At 46.1% G+C, this 20,460-nt stretch overlaps 1 protein-coding gene across 2 annotated transcripts in view; it reads right to left on the minus strand.

The window, feature by feature from the left end:
• Positions 1 to 8,264, minus strand: part of GASK1A (golgi associated kinase 1A) — an 82,418-nt gene extending 74,154 nt beyond the window's left edge. For both annotated transcript variants that reach the window (XM_073678051.1, XM_073678052.1), the window contains exon 1: positions 7,803 to 8,264. In XM_073678051.1, the coding sequence (XP_073534152.1) occupies positions 7,803 to 7,805 (3 nt within the window). In that variant the 5' untranslated portion in view covers positions 7,806 to 8,264. The remainder of the gene's footprint in view (positions 1 to 7,802) is intronic.
• Positions 8,265 to 20,460: the final 12,196 nt, after the last annotated feature.

The following is a 20,460-nucleotide window of genomic DNA, read 5'->3' on the forward strand; positions in this document are numbered from 1 at the left end:
AGGTGCAGCTTTATAGTATGTTCCCCTATTGGCAATTCCTACTGGTGATAGTTTCTTGTGGCTGTTCAGAAATTCTGCTGTAGTTTAAAGCCAGTCAGTGAAATTTCAGCTAGGGTTTTTTCTCCTTGATGTTTCTGTTCTTTACCCTGCACCTACCTTCTGTTTCTTTTTAGGAAGTAGGAGGCATATAATCTAACAGTACGTACTTTATTCTTTTTTTAGCATTTCGTGGCTTACTTTTCTCACTCTGGAATCTTCCCTTTTTTCAACACACTTTCCTTTCTGTAGGTAATTTACACTCTGCACTGCCCTCTGGTTCTTTAGGAGGAACGTTAAGCGCTCGAAGGCCTTTCAAGTATAGTTCCGAGCCGCCAGCTTCTAGTCTGTAGTTAGGGCTATCTCTGCTCACGCAGAAACTTTACACACTACAGGTCAGGATCTCTAGGCTGTACAGGAACTGTTAGGGTCGGTTGCAGATTTTAGTTTACTTATTTTCCTGAGTGAGTTGCAACTCTATCATAACAGCTGGTAGTATGTTATATTGTTTATATATATGGGAGAAAAAGAGTATCTGCCGTCACACATCCAACATTGTGCTGTCCTTGACATTACATGTTAGGGAAGAGTTGGGAGGCCTCCATACACATTAAACTGTTGGTCAAACCCGCTGAATTTGGCAGTTTGGTAGTATAACATGTATGAGACCCTAAAAGGAGTTTTCTGGTTTCAGAAAAAACGTGCGGTTTGGCTGCAGTTTATTTAAAAAAATAAACAAACTGTGCTTTACTCACCCTACCCAGACCCAGTACAGAGTCTCTGTTGCTCGTCGTGTATGTTATTGTCTGCAGTGTTGACGTCACGTCGTCAACGCTGCAGCTAATCCGTGAGCTCAGCATCTCTGAGCGGCTTCTACTGTCGACTGCTAAGCCGCTGAGCTCAGTTATTGGCTGCAGTACTCTCAACGTGACATCAGTGCTACAGACATTGGGAGCAGCGGCGGAGAGTCAGAGCTAGACCCGGGGAGGTCTCCTTTGCTTTACCACCTGTCCTTGGTAGGTTGGCACCTAAAAACTATGAAGAAACATTTAAGAATATGATCGAATGTGGCATGCTAGCTCTTTATAACTGTACAGTATGGCATTAATAATATGGAAAAAAGAACATCACTGTATGGATTTAGTTGTATTTATTAATTGCACATTTTATCCAAACACTAGAGAAATCCACTGAACATTTTAGCTATGGGATCTTTGATGTCCTGGAACTTGGCAGAAAGATTTTACATGACTGTATAATTGAAACCTCCAGCTAGAACATTCTGCTCAGTACTTTCTCCGCTATTGTGCTCTTATTTTCCAGTAATAACTCAAAGTTATTCTTTATTTTTTCTTAAGCAAATTAAATTTTACCTAAGTAAAATAAAGGGAAGTAATAATACATTAAACGTCTCATCCAGGATTTCTATTCCCCAAAACTCATGGCAATAGCAATACTGTGGTGTAAGTTAGCATGTTGCATCTTAAGTAGATCCCAGTCTTCTAGATCTCTTTGTATTGTAGGATTCCTAACAATGTAAAAAAAGAATTACGCCCAAAAGTGATCTTCTAACAGATTAGCAAAATGTATACAGAACACAATGGTGTAGTCTGTGAACTTCAATTTGGCAGATTTCTAGAGTAGGACCGAATTCACTCAGTCCTGTGTCACAGTCTGAGTATGGACAGCGTTGCACAGCCTGACCGTGGGTCTGAATTTAACAGCCTCATATATGCCTATAAGACTGTTGAGTTCAGGTCAGGAGACCCATGGCTGGTCCATGAATAACGGACCATGACACACTGGTGTGTGAGTGCTGCCTAGCTAAAACCCAGCAGCTAGGTTTAGAATTAAAAGGAAAAAAACGCTTTTAGCTTTTTAGCCGCCGCTGCCTTGAAAGCCCCGCTGCCAGGAGGAAATGAACTTTAATCCTCCAGGCAGCCTCAGGCTTTCAGTCATAGAAGCACAACTGGTGTATCTTCAGTCACCGCTCAGTACGTAGTGAGCGATGGCTGTAACCGTGCCCCAGCACGGACTGACAGCTGGCTCTGTACTGATGCAGTGTAGAGGATCTACCATTTAAAACTGGTGATGGTTCAATCACACCTCCCCCACCTCCAACACTATCCTATCAAAGTCAATGAGCATCTCCAAACTATCGATTCCTATGATCAATATGGCTACTGTAAGTTCAGATCCATAGTCATGGACAAAAAGTAGAACGAAGAAAAATTATCAGAAAATAAAAATAGATCAGAAAGAATATTTCTGGTTTTACAAAGCAAAAAAAAAAGAAAAGTGGATACATTCCCTTTAAATTGGTTCCAGGGAAGCTTTACCATACTGCAGACGAAGTTTATCCTGGTCCTGGGTCAATGATCAGAAAAAGTTACTTTACTACATCTCACGTCAGCATAATAACATTTGTGAATGTTCGACATTTCTACCTAAGACATCAATATGTATGTTTACATATAAAACATGTTTGTTTCACTGGCAGTTCTCCAGGATGAAAAATCGGTCTTTCTGAATCCATCCACTTTTTAGATACTTTTCTAATAACATGACTGCTGAAGTTACTACTATGTGTATTAAGGCATAAAAAAAGACTTCTGAAAATAAACCAATAAACCAGGTCAGACGAGAGCCAGTCCAAACCTCAGCTTCCACCAGGGAGAGAGCACCACGCTATGACACTTCAAGAGGCAAGTCTAAGATGTCTAAACATAAACGGACCACTTACGTTCATGCCCACGAGACAAGATATCAAGTGTTTATGGGCAAACCTGTATTTTTATTTCCCAAAGAAGATTGAGATACACAGTGATATGCAAAGGTTTTACAGTAGACAGGTGTGGAAAGAAGGCTTTCAAAGGTGTTAATAGTTTATTTTTATCAATTAACAATATGCAAAGTGAATGAATAAAAGAGAAATCTAAATTAAACCAATATCTGGTGTGACCACCTTTTGCCTTCAAAACAGCTTCAATTCTTCTAGGTATATACATGTAGTGTTTGAAGGAACATTAACCACAGATCATCTGTGGATGTAGGCTTGTGCAAACTTGTCTGTCTCTTCATGTAATCCTGCTGCACAATAAATTTGGAATCAATCAGAAGCCTAACTGATGGTATAGCATGATGGATACGTATCTGCCAACTTTGAGGACACTGTTAACAAATTGCCAACTCCATTTACTGAAATACAGCCTCACACTTGCAAGGAACCTCCACCATGCTTCACTGTTGCCTGCAGACACTCATTCTTGTACCAAACTCCTGCCCTTCAGTGAACAAACTGTCTTCTGTTACAAATAATTATTTCAAATTTTGACTCATCAGTCCAGAGTACCCTGCTGCCATTTTTATGCTCCCTATTTCCCATGTTTTCATGCATAGTTGAGTCGCTTGGTCTTGTTTCCATGTCAAATGTATGTTTTTTTTGCCACAATTCTTCCACTTGTGACTTCTCCAGATGGACCAGATGGACATAGCATTGTCTCACTTGTTGCTGCCAGTTCTAAACTGATGGCACTGCTGTACAACTTACGATTGCAAAAAGAAGTCAGCATGATGTGTTCTTCATCTTCTGCACTAAGTTTCTTTGGCTGACCACTGCATCTATGGTCCTCAATGCTGAGAAATAAAGCACACATTATCCATCATGCTACACTATCAGAGAAGTCTGATTGACTCAAGAATAATTCGGCAGCAGGACAGCAAACCCAAACCTACAACCAATGTCCTTAATAGCTATCTTCAGAGTAAGGAAGACCAAGGAGTTTTGGAAGTGATGATATTGGCCCCCACAGAGCCCTGATCTCAACATCATTGAGTCTGCCTGAGATTTCACGATGGGACAGAAGGATTTCCACAAACCTACATCCACAGAAGATCTGTGGTTAGTTCTCCAAGATGTTTGAAACAACCTCCCTGCCAAATTGCTTCAAAAATTGTGTGCAAGTGTAACTAGAAGAACTGATGTGATTTTGACAAAGGGCAGTCACACCAAATATTGATTTGATTTAGGTTTCTCTTTTGATCACTTTTCATTTTGTTAACTGATAAAAAAATAATCTATTAACACTTATATTTATTACAGAATGCTTACTTTGCAGCATTTCTTGCACACCTGCCTAGAACTTTTGCACAATACTATATCTCTACATTGATGCAGATGTACCTGGACTTACAATGGACATAAAAAGTCTACACACCCCTGTTAAAATGCTAGGTTTTTGTTATGTAAAAAAAAATCATACCAAGAAGAATGAGGCCTAAGTGTGAACGCTCTCTTCTAATTGGGGATGTGGTGGTGTTCAAAATTAGCAAATCACATCTAAACTCATGTCAAATATGAGTCAGTACACAGCTGCCATCATATACCATGTTTCTAAATAACTCCATATAAAGTTTAGCTGTTCTAGTAGGATTTTTCTGATATTTTTGACTTTAGTAGATGACATTAAAGGTGGAAAAAGTTCTGAAATGATTCTTCTTGGTATGATTTTTTTTACTTGACAAAAAACTGGCATTTTAATAGGGGTGTTTAGACTTTTTATATCCACTGTACTTATCAGGGATGCTGCAGTCGTGCCCAATCCCTGGTTTTAGAGGTGGCCCAGAGGTTCCTTTGCCACATAGGAAGACACAAATGGTAGGTGGGAGCCTGGTTACAAATCCTCAGCGTGGGAAGACTCAGGTGTGCAGATACTGAGCCTGCAAAGAATAATTCATTTCTGGATTGAGTAGAATTGTGAATGCAGCTCTGGGCTATAAGACATGTTGAAACGGAGAACCAGTACATATTATGTTTTGCATGGTTTTAACATATCACTTTTTATTTGAAAACTATGAAACTAACTGATTTGATGGGGAAAAAAAACGTGCATATTGCTTCTACTGTTTTGTCTGAGCAGAGAAATTGAAAAAGGCAATTCTGATAGCTTAAACATTTGCTACGGAAAAGACGGTATCAGATTTCTACAAAGGCATTCAGGAGCTCAGCTGTGAAGTCTGTTAGTTCACGTCTCCAAGCTAAGTGACCTGGAAAGCACGTTCATGAAATTCCACACTTTTCCCCGACATGAAGATAAAAAATTCACAATAATTTACTTTGCTTTTGCTTTTTTTTATTTTTTATAGCGAACATTCTTATAAACATGGCTGCCCAGCTTACTGACATAAATGATTTCCTGGCAAAGATTATGTCTCCTTTCCACACCATTAACAAGTATCGGATGAAAGCCAAGAGCATTCCAACTTCTACTCCATTGTTTTGATATCTTACAAATAGAGCTTTATTACAAATGTATTTCATTACTAACAACATCAGAAGTATTAATGACAATCACATCACCGTAAATTATTACTAATCAGCACATATAATTAATACTTGGCAAAACAAAAGTAGCTCAACACTATGAAGTCAAGCAGATTTTGGGAACAAAAATTACAAGCTACAGTATGTCCTTTTAGGTCCATCCGGGAATTGCAGATACTTAATTTGGGACTAATATCAATGGATCAATATATGCTGGATCTTTGGGTGTTCGATTAAAAGAATGTTATCAATTTATATGGCTGATCACTGCAACATAATTTGATTAAATTGCTGAACTGGTTAAAGTGTGCAACCAATTTTTGAAAAATTGTTGCAGAGATATTAATGGAGGTCCGGTGCCTGACCCCTATAAGGGCACTGAAAACACTTCAAGCAGAATTTTGTACCCCTGGAAATAAAAAGGAAGAGCAGATTGCACTCTACACAACTAACTTCACTATATTCTATGGAGGTTATGGATACAAATGCTGGAGCTCCAATAGACGTTAAAAGCCGTCTTTTGGACTTCCGGTCATGTGCAGTGCAGCTCTGAAGTTGGGAAGTGTACACCTGACTTTAAAGGCACAATGACGTTGTCGAAGAAAGCTGTGCGCATGCGTAAGATTTACAGGGAGCTGGCGATGACACCGCCTCTTGCAAATCATGTTATCACGACCACAGGGGGCAACATAACATGCAGAGAGTGCCGACTAGTCTGGGGAAACTATCGCCCCCTCGACTAGTCAAAAGGTTCATTTGCATAAGAAAAATGGAGTTTCTAAATACTTTTTTTTAAACATGTGTTTAGGTGACTAAGGGTATAAAGGGCTGGTTAGGCAGGGAATTCTGATCGGTTGGAGGGAGTGGGGGACCTGTCAGATCTGATCTTTCTTGTTCCAATTCTTTCAAAAGGTTGGGGTCCTAGAGGTGGGTCCTTCATCTATCAAACTTTCAAGATGTATCCCTTAAAGACATAGAAATAAACTCAACAATATTCAATCTCCCCAGGTCCAGCACTGCCTCTCCGCTGCTGCTCCTCCCTTTTTTTTGTCAGGCTGCAATAGTAACTAAAACTATGGCGAAAGAGATCGCTGCAGGCAATTATTTGGCTCAGCAACTCGTGTTGTCTACATTGACAGAGCTGCTGCACCCTGCACCAAGTGATTGGCTACAGCGGTCATGTTCAATGTGAAAGTTGCAGCCTGTAAACAAAGACCAGATTACTTGCGGTGAGGCAGTGTTGGACAGAAGGAGGGTTAATAATGCTCCATTAGTTATTCACTATATCTGCAACCCAACAGATTAAACAGAATTTACTCTGGACTACCCTTCTAGGCCACTGCCCCACTATCAGTCTTTGGTCAGTATTTTTTCCTAAGGAGTGGGAGCCAAAATCAGGTGAGGAGCAATCAGAGAAAAGGTATAATAGAAAGAAGTCGCTAATTCTGCATTTATCACCCACTCCTGGTTTTGGCTCCCACTCCTGAGAAAAAATACTGACCAGATACTGATAGTGGGGCCGTGGCTTTAGTCTCGTTAAAGACCTAAAAAATATAAAGAACCAATGCATTTTTATGATTAAAGGAAATAGAAAGAAATAGAATGCAATAAAGGGAGAAACTAAGTAAGGTATAGAAAGAGTAGCAAAAAGGAAACCGAATAGTAAAAAGAACAAAACAAAAATGGGGATAATGGAAAGTAGGTGAGAAAAATATGGACGTGTTTGTGTTTAGTCCTGCAATTGATTGTTTTTTTTCTCACCTCCCTGAAATTATTAATAAGGGGTTATTAAATTTCATGCACACAATGTTTTTTTTTTTCTGACTGAATTGGAAATCTGCTGCGTTTTTGTAAACTGCAGCATGTCAATTCTTTCAGTGTATTTGCAACGTTTTCTCATCTTTCATCATAGAAATCAATGAGAAAGGGCAAAAACGCTGCAAAAACCCGCAACCATGTGTTTTTGCTTCTTATTTGGTGAATAAAACTAACTTTATTGAACATGCACTGTAGATAAATGACACATAATCTGCACAAAAAAAGGAGCAAAAACTCATCAAAACCTGATTTTTGTAAGCGTCTTTACTGCCGGGAGCAGGTTTTGCCTACAGAAAAAAAAAATGGCAAAAATACAACATGTGAACACAGCCTAAGCATTCAGACATTTGTTTTGGGAAGTAACGGCATAAAATTCTAGTTTATGAAATGACAAAAGATGGTAAATTTAAAAAAAATGCAACTACATTAAAATAAAAGGCTTATTGCTTGTTTTTTACCATTTTACTACATGCTAATGCATAGGATCTAAAACAAAGGGTTGTTCTCCCCATGCAGTTAGAGGGTTATCTGACAAGTGTAGGACTAATGTTACAAGCTGATTCCTGGAGAATTAGATGTGTACATTCACACTCCCACCCTGATGGTCACAGACAGCCATCCATACCATGTCTTGTAGAGCAGCGGTGACTGTGCAGCCCCCCACAGCAGTCCTGTTCTTTGTGTCCTCCTTTCCATAGGCAGTCAGTGCTGCAGCCTCTTATTCCTTAGGATCCCAGCACTTCACAGCTTGGAGGTATCAGGTTTACATGGTTCCTGCTCAGCTCCAGCACCACTGTCTGTAGTCTCTCTTGAAATGCTCTCCAGATGTTTTGTATCCACAGTTGTATCTGTTTAAAAGTCCTTTCTTCTGCTTAGTTTGCATTAAAATGTGCAGCCCATATACTACCCTCCCCTAAAAACTACTGTGCTATAAATCAGCCTCATGTACCCCTCCTCACATGATGAGATTCCCCTTGGCTAAGTGAGTGTCTATGTATGCAGTTTCTGGGAAAGTTCAGCCAACTTCTGGGTCACTCACAGAGGAGCCAGCTCAGACCAGACTGCTAACAGGAGGAGAGGGTGGGATTAAGGTGAGGCAGAGGAGGGGGCTGCTGATTTTTCAAAGGGGTCTGGCAGGGTGAAAAAGGAAAGGCTCATTTATTTGATGTTCTATCTTCACAATAAAAGTCCTGCCATTGAATATTAAAAAGTTTTCTGGGGAAACAAAGCAACAAAACAAAAAAAAAGATGTGTAATTTGTAATGCAAAAAAAAAATAATAGTAAGGACAATTTATAATTTGCAAATGTAATGACATTTTGATAAGATTTTCCCCAGGAAATATTTGATGTATTGCAATTAGTGTGAAATAAATCTATGTCCTTTATTCATTTGTATAGAGACAATTTGTACAGGAGGTTTCACTAGACAACTGCCCACAGATGTCATCTCTGAGCACAGATAAGTCTTGCTGAAAATATTTTTACGATTATGGAGTTTCAGATCACCCCAGTGAGCTCACTTATGTGTATGCGAACCAGGCTGAGAATGGAAAACAATGGCAAGGGCTTGAAGAGTAACTAAACTTTCAGTTTGGAAAAAAAAACATGTCCAGCTTGGGAAGTTATTAAACTTTGCAAATCACTTCAATAGGGGATTTGTTTTCATTTATTGTAAAAAAAAAATTGTATGGAAATGGCTTCTTCCAAACCATTTTTGCCCCTGTCTATTTGCCTGCCTTCAGATGCATTGATATCAAAATGTTCTCATTTGGAGTACTGATGATGGCAGTGAAAGGATCAGCACTAGTGTTGAGCGAGTATGTTCTATTAACCCTTTCGCCGAGTACCGAGTATTTACAGCTGCTCGGTGATATGTTTGAATCACTCCCGTGTGTAAGATTTGCAACTATTTGACAGTTTTATTACATGTGAGGAATGTCTATTTCTTACACATTCCTCACATGTAATAAAGCTGTCAAACAGTTGCAAATCATGCACACGGGAGCGATTCAACCATATCACCGAGCAGCTGTAACTACTCAGAGCTTGGCCCGAGCGTACTCGGACAGAACATACTCACTCAACCCTAATCAGCACCTGAGTCCTCCTCATACTGTACTGCTGATCAGAGCAATATCCTGCAGCTGGCATGACAAAGCCTCACTGCCCCAGTATAGTATAATAAAAATCTTTTTATTTATATAGCACCAACATATTCCACAGCACTTTACAATTCAGACAATTTAAAGACATTAATGGCACAATCTAGATTCCCTATCAGTATGTCTTTGGAGTGTGGGAGGAAACTGGAGAACCTGGAGGAAATCCACACAAACATGGGGAGAACATACAAACTCCTTGCAGATGTTGTCCTTGGGGGGGGGATTTGAACCCAGAACCCCAGCGCTTCAAGGTTACAGGTTACAGTGCTATCCACTGAGCCACCATGCTGCCCAGTGAAAGCTTTAGGCTGTGTGCCCATGATGCGTTTTTTAAGTGTTTCCGCAGCGGCAATTCCACTGCGGAAACGCTTAAAAAACGCTTGGCAGAAGGTCTGCAATGTTCCCCAATGATAATCTGCATGTGCATGTGTTAATTTTGCGTAATCGCGGCGTTTTCGCCGCCATTGACTTGCATTCAATCGCATAATATCCGCATCACTACGTGTGCACATGCGGATATTAAGCGATTCAATGTGTGGATGGTACCCGGGTCTGGAGAAGAGGAGATTCCCCTCCAAACCCGGGTACCATAGTACCTGTAAAAAAAAAAAGAATTTAAAATAAAAAATAAACATTATACTCAACTTCTGATGGCCCCCGGTCTCCTCAGTGATGCGTCCTGGCTCCCCGGCGGCTCACGATGGTCTAAAAGGACATTCCATGACGTCATTTAGTCATGTGACAGGTAACGCGACCACGTGGTCCTTTTAGACCACCGCGAGCCGCCCAACACACCGGACGCACAGGAGAAGGAGACCGGGGGCCATCAGAAGGTGAGTATAATGTTTATTTTTTTATTTTTTTACCATTCTTTTTAACTATTAACTTGGTCACACTATATAAATCTATGCCGGTTGCATGGATTTATATAGTGTGACCAAGTTGTCAAGCACTTTTCCAAGTGATGCTAAAATCGCTTGGAAAAGCGCTTGACAACCCGCATGCGAAATCGCATGTGAAAAATGCGGGACATACGCTTGTCCCTGGCAGAAAAACGCATGTAAAATCCGGAGCATTTCTGCATCGTGGGCACATAGCCTTAGATTTACTTCCACAAACACCTTGTTAAAGGGGACCAGCCCTAAAGAAAAACTCACTAGCAGCAATGGATGTGGAAATACAAATGGACAGAATTAGTGAGCTGCTTCTTAAGTTAATCTGTGAAGAATTGAGAACAGTAGCAGAACATATAAAGATGTCAGAAGAACAGATTTCCAAAGCACACAACCGCAGGCAACTGTTAGCTGCCATTAATGCAAAAATGGATGAACTGGGGAAGAAAGAAGTTGAAGACGTCATGGGGACATTCCTCCAGGAACTAACACAGTTTCTAACCAGGTTGAAGTTAGAGGATGGAGGGGTTTCACCAATTACCAAAAGCGGAAATCTCCATCCACAGACTGAATTACAGAAATTGAAAGAACAATTCAAAGCCTTAGCAACAGCCCTGCAGGAATCAACCAAAACCTCTGAATGGGTGATAGACTCAGACAGGACCTTTAACCTGCTCAGGTTAGATAAATCATAGAGACAGTCCTCTCTAACACCACAAATCACTATAAGGAAAGAATTCAAGATCTTGGGACAGATTGGAGAGTGTGAACAGAAAGAAAGACTGTCTTATATGAACTTGTTGCACCAGATCGATGCAGGCTTACAGAAAGGCTATCAGCCAGATAAGATCGTTAAGGGGGTGGGGAAAGTGATCAGCCCAGGACTGAACCAGTCACTTGACTTTTCATTTCTAGTATGCTAGAAATGAAAAGTCAAGTGACCTTCCAATAGCTGAAGATGATTTTAAAAGCGCATTATAAAGAAGAGAGTACTTCAGAATTGTTCCACCAACTCATTAACCTCTCACAGAAAAATAATGAATCACCCCAAAGTTTCTTATTCAGAGCAATTGAACTGAAGGATAAACTGTTGTTTGCATCCAGAGATGAAGAAGTGGAAGAGAAGTTTGATGCTGGACTAGTCCAGAAGAAGTTATTGAGATCATTGGGAACGGGATTAATCAGCAAAGATATCAAGTTGCAGCTGAAACAGTACCTAAATGAGTCAGCTGAAGTTGGAGACCCCCAGTGGCCAGTCTGAAGATCATAATAGAGACCCTCCAGTGCCACCTCCGAGAGGGAACCTTAAATCACCAACAAAAGAGAAGACCGCCAGCGCTGAATGGGAGGATGCAATAGGAGAACTGCGAGCCGAGTTGATTGAGGTGAAAAAGTTGATTCGTTCCAGGCCAGAAACGGTATCCCTCAAACCCAGGAGTGGGTTCCAAAACAGAAGATACTCGGCATGTGAAGCATGCCGTTCATCAAATCAGAGTACAGTGTGTGTCCACTGTCTAAGATGTGGTGAGGAAGGACATTATGCCAAGGAATGCCAATGGTCACGGCCATTTGGGTTAAAAGACAGGAGGTTACCAGTGCAGGGTGACTGGTAACCACGACACGAAGGAGGCCCCAGAAGCAAATCCAAAATCTCACCAAACCCCAGAATAGCGCATGAGGTAAAATGGCTGCATCAGTACTATCCCCAAGTGTGTTCCCGTCTACAACAGCTGCAAGGGACACAGTGGCATCAGCTACTTAATGCCCAGTGCGGAGGTCAAACGATGTACTCCTGGGAGGAGGATTCCTCGGTCAGTAAAGATAGCCTCATCAGCCTAATCGGTGAAAGGTGCTTTATACAGTGCCAGCTAGATGGACTCCTAGTAAAAGCACTGTGGCACACAGAAGTCCAAGCGAGCATTTTAAATGAAGAATGGAGAAGGCACTACCTGCCACACACTTGCCTTCGGTCACTAAAAGAACTCTTGGGACCAGTGGACCTCCACGGCAAAGTCGTCAACCAGACCGAAATCCCTTTCATAGGCTGGGTGGAAATGACTTTCCAACTCAGGGCCACAAAGAACAGCAACACCATGAAGCTTTTGGTACCTTTTCTTGTGACCAGTGATCAGAACGTGGCAGAGGATCCTATTCTGGGTTATAATGTAATCAGTGAGGTCATCACGAAACACAAAGCAGGGACGCTGGTGGTGGATGCAATTGCCACATCGCTTGCCTTATCCAACGCCATGTCGGAAAATGTGATTAAAAAAATGTGATTAAAAAAAGCACAGAATACAATGAACCTAAAAGAAGTCAAGGTAGGCTTGCGCCCAACCATCATCCCTGCAAACCAAATGGTGGGGGGTGAGGTGTGGAGTCCGGGTAGAACTGGGAAGAAAAGTTCAGAAAAGACTGTTCATGCCAAAAGACACCTCAGAACTTCCGGAAGGACAAGTTCAAGGTGTGACTGTGCTTACGATTCCTACTGGTGGGATTGCTCGAGTGACAGTACCGGTGATGAATACTACGAAACACAAAATTAGACTGGATCCAAAGACTGTGTTAGGTAACATCAAAACCATTAAAACGGTATATCCAGCCAGTGTGAGACCAGCCCAGAGGTCTACAGTGAATTCAGTCTCCCTACCAAGGAACAGGAGTCGCCCAGGGGAGGAAAGTGCGCAACACACCTCGGGGTCCTGGGATCCTCCAGTACCCCTGGAACACTTGTGTGCAAAAGATCTAGCGGTAGCAAAACCGATGCTGAGAGAAGAGTGTCATGCGTTCTCCAAAGATGACTCTGATATAGGCTGTATCCCGTCATTGCATTTGAAAATCAATTTGAAAGACATGACCCCAGTAAACAGAAGTTACATGTCTGTGCCAAAACCATTACATTGTGAAGTGAAAGAATATTTACAAGATCTCATCAACAGAGGTTCGGTCCAAAAGTCAAAGTCGTCTTATTCCTCTCCTATTGTCTGTGTTAGGAAGAAGGACGGTACATTGAGACTCTGTTGTGATTACCGGGAACTAAACCAAAAGTCAGTACCTGATTGACACCCGATACCAAAGATCCAAGATATGCTTGATAGCCTATCAGGAAGCACGTGGATCAGGGTAAGGCATACCACCAAGGGTCTGTCGAAGAGTCCAGTAGACCCTTGACAGCATTCATCACACTGTGGGGATTATATGAGTGGATCCGCATATCGAGCAGTTCAGCTCCAGCAGAATTCCAGAGGAGCATGGAGACATGTTTAGAAGGATTGAGGGACGATATCTGCCAGCCGTACGTGGATGACAATGTGGTACACAGCAAAACCTTCCGGGAGCATGTTGAACACATGAGGACAGTATTACAGCGGTATCAACAACACGGAGTTAAGTTGACCCCAAAGAAGTGTGAACTGTTCAAAAGGCAAGTCCGATTTCTAGGGATAATTGTGTCCGGAGAAGATATACCATGGACCCAGAAGAAATCGCTCCAGTACTAGCCTTAAAAGACAAGCTGTCGGGGAGTTGAGGCAGATCTTAGGATTCCTCTCCTACTATCGTACTTACGTTCGGAACTTCTCCAGGATTGCTGCCCCGCTATACCTCCTCTTGGGGGGGACGACAGAGTCAACAACACCCATGGAGAAAAAGAAAAACGCGAGTAGGACCGGGCTTAAAAGAAACAGCGCAGTTTCGTCCCAACAGCCCATTCTCTGGAAAGCAGACCACCAGGCATTATTGGAAGAACTAATAGACTACCTGGTAAAACCACCCATCTTGGGATATCCTGAATTCAATTTACCACTTGTTCTTCATTGTGATGCTTCTCAAGTTGGACTGGGAGATGCCCTGTATCAGCATCAAGATGGAAAATTGAGAGTCATCGGTTACGGTTCTACAACATTGACAGACGACGAAAAGAATTACAATCTACATTCTGGAAAATTGGAGTTCCTAGCATTGAAATGGGCTATCTGTGAACGATTTAGAGATTATCTCTGTAGCGTCGGCGTCCCTGCCTCCTGCTAGGCAGGGACGCTGTTCCCCTCACCTCTCCACTCCGTGCCCGGCGTCCTCCTCCCGCTCTGCTGGTAGCGCGCGCTGCTTCCCGGCCACTGTGCTTAGGGCGCACGCGCGCTCTCCCTCTCTTAAAGGGGCCGCGCGCGCCGTCCTAAGGAGTCACCTCACCATATATAAGGCACCTCCTCCAAAATGGAGGTGCCCGAGCAATGTTGTTGCAAAGCCTTCACTCTGCTTCAGCCCTCAGGTCCCGTTACCAGTTACCTGCCAGTCACCTGTCAGATTCCTGCTTGATACCTGCCTGATATCCATTTACCTGCTTGCAAGCCTGCGGTCCGACGGTCTGCCTTCCGACACCTGTCAGTCTGTCTATGGACCAGCCTGCCCGCTCACCTGAGAGCGCTCATCTGCTACCTGCCTGCTAGCCTACCTGGAGGCTCCGCCGTCACTTGCCGTGACCACCTGCCTGTCTAGAGACTCTTGCCTGCTCACCTGGGAGCGCTCACCTGCTACCTGCCTGCTAGCCTACCTGGAGGCTCCGCCGTCTCTTGCCGTGACCACCTGCCTGTCCAGAGACTCTTGCCTGCTCACCTGGGAGCGCTCACCTGCTACCTGCCTGCTAGCCTACCTGGAGGCTCCGCCGTCTCTTGCCGTGACCACCTGCCTGTCCAGAGACTCTTGCCTGCTCACCTGGGAGCGCTCACCTGCTACCTGCTTGCTAGCCTACCTGGAGGCTCTGCCGTCACTTGCCGTGACCACCTGCCTGTCCAAAGACTCTCGCCCGCTCACCAGCCACCTGCCTGCTGTCCTTCTACCCAGAGACTGTCCCTGTCACTTGCCGTGAGTACCCGTCCTTCTACCCAGAGACTGTCCCTGTCACTTGCCGTGACTACCTGCCTGTCCTCCCTGGGAGCCACCCGCTTCCTTACAAGGACCGCCCCCTTGTATAGTTGCTCAGAGGTTCCGCCTCCCAGACCCGTTACAGTTTGCTCGGGCCATGGAACCCGGTGGCACCCAAGCTCCCTCGCTCTCGGACCTATGTCATGAACTGTCCCGTCAGAGGTCCCAACAGGAGTCCATCCTGAGTCATCTGCGGAGTGTCAACTCTCGCCTGGACACTCTGACTACTCCACCAGCAACCATCGCTAGTGTCATGACTCGCAGCTCGGCAGCGCCGCTGCCCACCAATACCATGGCATCCTGCCCCGGACCCCGGCTTTCTGCACCTCCTCGTTTCGGAGGCGACCCCGCTCAAGCTCGGGGCTTCATAAACCAGTGCACCCTGCACTTTGAACTCCTGTCCCACCAGTTTATCTCCGACCGGGCCAAAGTAGCCTTCATCAAGTCCCATCTCTCGGGGGAGGCACTGGCTTGGCTAAATCCTCTATGGGAGAGAGGAGACCCCCTGGTGTCCAACCTGCCAGCCTTTCTCACGGCTTTCCGGAAAGTCTTCGACGAACCCGGACGGAAGACCTCATCCGCATCATCTCTGCTACGCCTCCATCAAGGAAATCTCACCGTGGGCCAATATGCCATACGGTTCCGTCCCCTTGCTTCGGAGCTGGCCTGGGATAACGACGCCCTGGTGTCTGTCTTTTGGGAGGGTCTGACCGGCCGTATTAAAGATGAACTCGCCGGTCGGGACATACCTACCACACTCGACGACTTAATAACTCTTGCCACCCGGATTGACATCCGGTTCCAGGAACGCGCCAAAGAGGTCACCCGTGAGAGGAGGTTTCCACGTCTAGCCCCTACCTTTCAGAAATCTGTCACTTCTCCCACTACTCCCCAGGAGCACTCACCCGAGCCTATGCAGGTCGACCAGACCAAGATGGTCAAAACCCGTCAAGAGTTACGCCGTGCCGAGGGGAGCTGCTTCTACTGTGGCAGTAAGGAGCCCCGGATCCGTTCCTGCCCGGAGAGGTCAGGAAACGCCTGTGTCTAGGATCGCTCAGAGAGGTCGTCCTAGACAAGAGTAAACCCTCTCCATCTCTGTTGCTGTCGGTCTCTATCATCTGCGGGGAGAACCGTTATTTTGAACTAGCCCAACTTGACTCTGGAGCTGCCGGAAATCTCATTTCTCAGTCTCTGGTAGAGACATACCGCATTCCCACCAAACCTCTAGCTGTACCCTTATCTGTCGCTGCCGTGGATGGGGGTCTCTTACCACATACCATCCAACTCATCACCGAATCCATAACCCTGCAGGTGGGAATGCTGCCCTCTGAGAGCATCTTCTTTTATGTTCTGCCTGGACTCTCTCACGCCCTCTTACTAGGCCTACCTTGGCTTCAGAGACATGCACCCTTGCTTGATTGGCAGACCGGAGAAGTCCTTCGCTGGGGACAGGACTGCCATAAGACTTGTTTAGTTCCCGTCCATCCTGTCCGTCCTTCTCCTACTCCAGCCAATCTACCTGGTCTTCCGGCTCCTTATTGGTCGTATGCGGACGTCTTTAATAAAAAGGAGGCAGAGACATTACCCCCTCATAGACCATACGACTGCACAATCGACCTGATGCCCGGCGCTACTCCTCCCCGTGGGCGCATTTACCCTTTGTACGCTGCTGAGACCCGATCCATGTCAGAATATATTGAGGAGAATCTGGTCCGGGGGTTCATCCAGAAATCTACTTCCCCGGCGGGAGCAGGCTTCTTCTTCGTCAAAAAGAAGGACGGCTCACTCTGTCCCTGTATAGACTATAGAGGCCTTAACCAGATCACGGTGAAGAATAAATACCCCCTTCCGCTCATCCCGGAATTATTTGACCGTCTGAGGGGGGCTAGAATCCTCACCAAGCTGGACCTCCGTGAGGCGTATAACCTGGTCCGTATCCGTCAGGGGGATGAATGGAAGACGGCATTCAACACCCGGGACGGCCACTATGAATACCTGGTAATGCCCTTCGGTCTCTGTAACGCTCCTGCCGTCTTTCAAGAGTTGGTCAATGACATCTTCCGGGACCTTCTCTACTCCTGCGTAGTGGTGTACCTGAACGACATCTTGGTCTTCTCTCCGGATCTCCCCACACACCGGAGGGATGTTCGTCAGGTTCTGCTCAGGCTCAGGCAGAACCACCTCTACGCTAAATATGAGAAGTGCCTCTTTGAGCAGACCTCGCTTCCGTTTTTGGGCTACATAATTTCTCACACCGGCCTACGAATGGATCCTGAGAAACTGTCTGCCATCGAGAAGTGGCCTCGACCAGAGGGGTTGAAGGCTATTCAGCGGTTCCTGGGCTTCGCCAACTACTACTGCCTCTTCATACCGCAGTTCTCTTCCCGGACGGCCCCTATCTCTGCGCTCACCCGTAAGGGCACTAATCCCAGAGAATGGCCGCCCGAAGCAGAGGAAGCCTTTCTTTCCTTAAAACAGGCTTTCTCTTCCGCCCCGGTGCTGCATCGCCCGGACGGCAATAAGCAATTCTTCCTGGAAGTTGACGCCTCCTCTTCTGGAGCCGGAGCGGTACTTACCCAAAAATTGTCTTCCGGGAGAATGGTAACTTGCGGCTTCTTCTCCAAACTCTTCTCCTCTTCCGAGCGCAACTATTCTATAGGAGACCGAGAGTTATTGGCCATTAAGCTGGCATTGGAGGAGTGGCGTTACCTGCTCGAGGGGGCTCTTCACCCGGTAATAATTTACACGGACCACAAGAACTTGGCTTACCTCCAGAGTGCCCAGAGACTTAACCCACGCCAAGTCCGGTGGTCCTTGTTTTTTGCTCGCTTTGATTTTGTTCTTCATTTTTGCCCGGCTGACAAAAACATCAAAGCTGATGCCTTGTCCCAATCCTTCCTGGTGTCTGATCTTGAGGAGGAACCTAAACACATCATCGATCCCGCCAGAGTAATGCAGGTGGCCCCCGTGAGTCTAAATTGTCTCCCTCCCGGTAAGACGTTCGTAACGGTACCTGATCGGGAGAAGATCCTACACTGGGGTCACTCGTCTAAGCTTGCTGGCCACGCCGGTCAGAAAAAGACCCTCCAGCTTATCACCCGGCACTACTGGTGGCCTACCCTGCACAAGGACGTAATAGACTTTGTTTCTGTCTGTGTGTCCTGCGCCCGCAACAAGGTTCCGAGACACCTGCCAGCCGGTCGCCTCCTTCCTCTTCCAGTACCTGCTGCCCCCTGGCAGCATATAGCTATGGACTTCATAACAGATCTCCCTGTCTCTGCCGGTTGTACGGTCATTTGGGTGGTCGCTGACCGCTTTTCCAAAATGGCTCATTTCATTCCCCTGCCAGGCCTCCCGTCTGCACCCGAGCTGGCTAAAGACTTTATCCGCCACATCTTCCGTCTCCATGGCCTGCCCCTCCACATCATGTCGGATCGTGGGGTCCAGTTCACCTCACGCTTCTGGAGAGCCACATGCAAGCTGCTAGACGTCACCCTGGACTTCTCCTCCGCATACCACCCACAGTCCAATGGTCAAGTGGAGCGGATCAATCAGATACTGACCAGTTACCTCCGGCATTTCGTTAATGCCCACCATTCAGACTGGGTGGATCTCCTGCCATGGGCCGAATTCTCTTACAATAATCACGAGAGCGAATCTTCCTCCAAGTCCCCGTTTTTTGTAGTCTTCGGTCAGCATCCTCGGATCCCATTTCCCATCTCCACCTCGGTGGACAATCCGGCTGCGGAATCTCTCGTTAGCAAATTTTCCTCCATTTGGGAGAGTACCCGATCCGCATCTCCTTCTGTCGTCCAAGCGGATGAAAAAACACGCTGACAAGAAACGCCTGGATCCTCCACAATTCCGTCCTGAAGATAAAGTCTGGCTCTCGTCCAAGTATGTCCGGCTCAAGATTCCTTCCTACAAGTTAGGGCCTCGGTTCATCGGCCCACTGGAAGTTATCAAACAAATCAACCCAGTGGCCTATAAATTCAGACTCCCGGCCAACTTGCGGATCCCTAACTCCTTCCATGTATCTCTCCTCAAACCCGTGGTACTTAACTCTTTTTCCAAGTCTACAGGTACGCCTCCTGCTCCGGTTTCCGCTGAAAACGAGTTTGAGGTAGAGAACATTCTGGCCACCAAAAGGGTAAGAGGAAAAACCTTTTTTCTGGTAGATTGGAAGGGGTTTGGTCCTGAGGAGAGAACTTGGGAGCCCCGGGAGAACATCCATGCCCCTCTCATCCTTGATAAATTTCTGTCTGGCCTAAAAAAGGGGGGGCCTAAAGGGGGGGGTACTGTAGCGTCGGCGTCCCTGCCTCCTGCTAGGCAGGGACGCTGTTCCCCTCACCTCTCCACTCCGTGCCCGGCGTCCTCCTCCCGCTCTGCTGGCAGCGCGCGCTGCTTCCCGGCCACTGTGCTTAGGGCGCGCGCGCGCTCCCCCTCTCTTAAAGGGGCCGCGCGCGCCGTCCTAAGGAGTCCCCGGCCAATGGCCGGAGGACCTCACCATATATAAGGCACCTCCTCCAAAATGGAGGTGCCCGAGCAATGTTGTTGCAAAGCCTTCACTCTGCTTCAGCCCTCAGGTCCCGTTACCAGTTACCTGCCAGTCACCTGTCAGATTCCTGCTTGATACCTGCCTGATATCCGTTTACCTGCTTGCAAGCCTGCGGTCCGACGGTCTGCCTTCCGACACCTGTCAGTCTGTCTATGGACCAGCCTGCCCGCTCACCTGCTACCTGTCTGCTAGCCTACCTGGAGGCTCCGCGTCACTTGCCGTGACCACCTGCCTGTCCAGAGACTCTTGCCTGCTCACCTGGGAGCGCTCACCTGCTACCTGCCTGCTAGCCTACCTGGAGGCTCCGCCGTCTCTTGCCGTGACCACCTGCCTGTCCAGAGACTCTTGCCTGCTCACCTGGGAGCGCTCACCTGCTACCTGCTTGCTAGCCTACCTGGAGACTCCGCCGTCTCTTGCCGTGACCACCTGCCTGTCCAGAGACTCTTGCCTGCTCACCTGGGAGCACTCACCTGCTACCTGCCTGCTAGCCTACCTGGAGGCTCTGCCGTCACTTGCCGTGACCACCTGCCTGTCCAAAGACTCTCGCCCGCTCACCAGCCACCTGCCTGCTGTCCTTCTACCCAGAGACTGTCCCTGTCACTTGCCGTGAGTACCCGTCCTTCTACCCAGAGACTGTCCCTGTCACTTGCCGTGACTACCTGCCCTTATACCCAGAGACTGTCCCTGTCACTTGCCATGACTACCTGCCCGTCTTCCCTGGGAGCCACCCGCTTCCTTACAAGGACCGC

The sequence above is a fragment of the Phyllobates terribilis genome, unplaced genomic scaffold (assembly GCF_046119375.1).
Source record: "Phyllobates terribilis strain yellow unplaced genomic scaffold, ASM4611937v1 Scaffold_4__5_contigs__length_816908805, whole genome shotgun sequence".
Lineage (NCBI taxonomy): Eukaryota > Metazoa > Chordata > Amphibia > Anura > Dendrobatidae > Phyllobates > Phyllobates terribilis.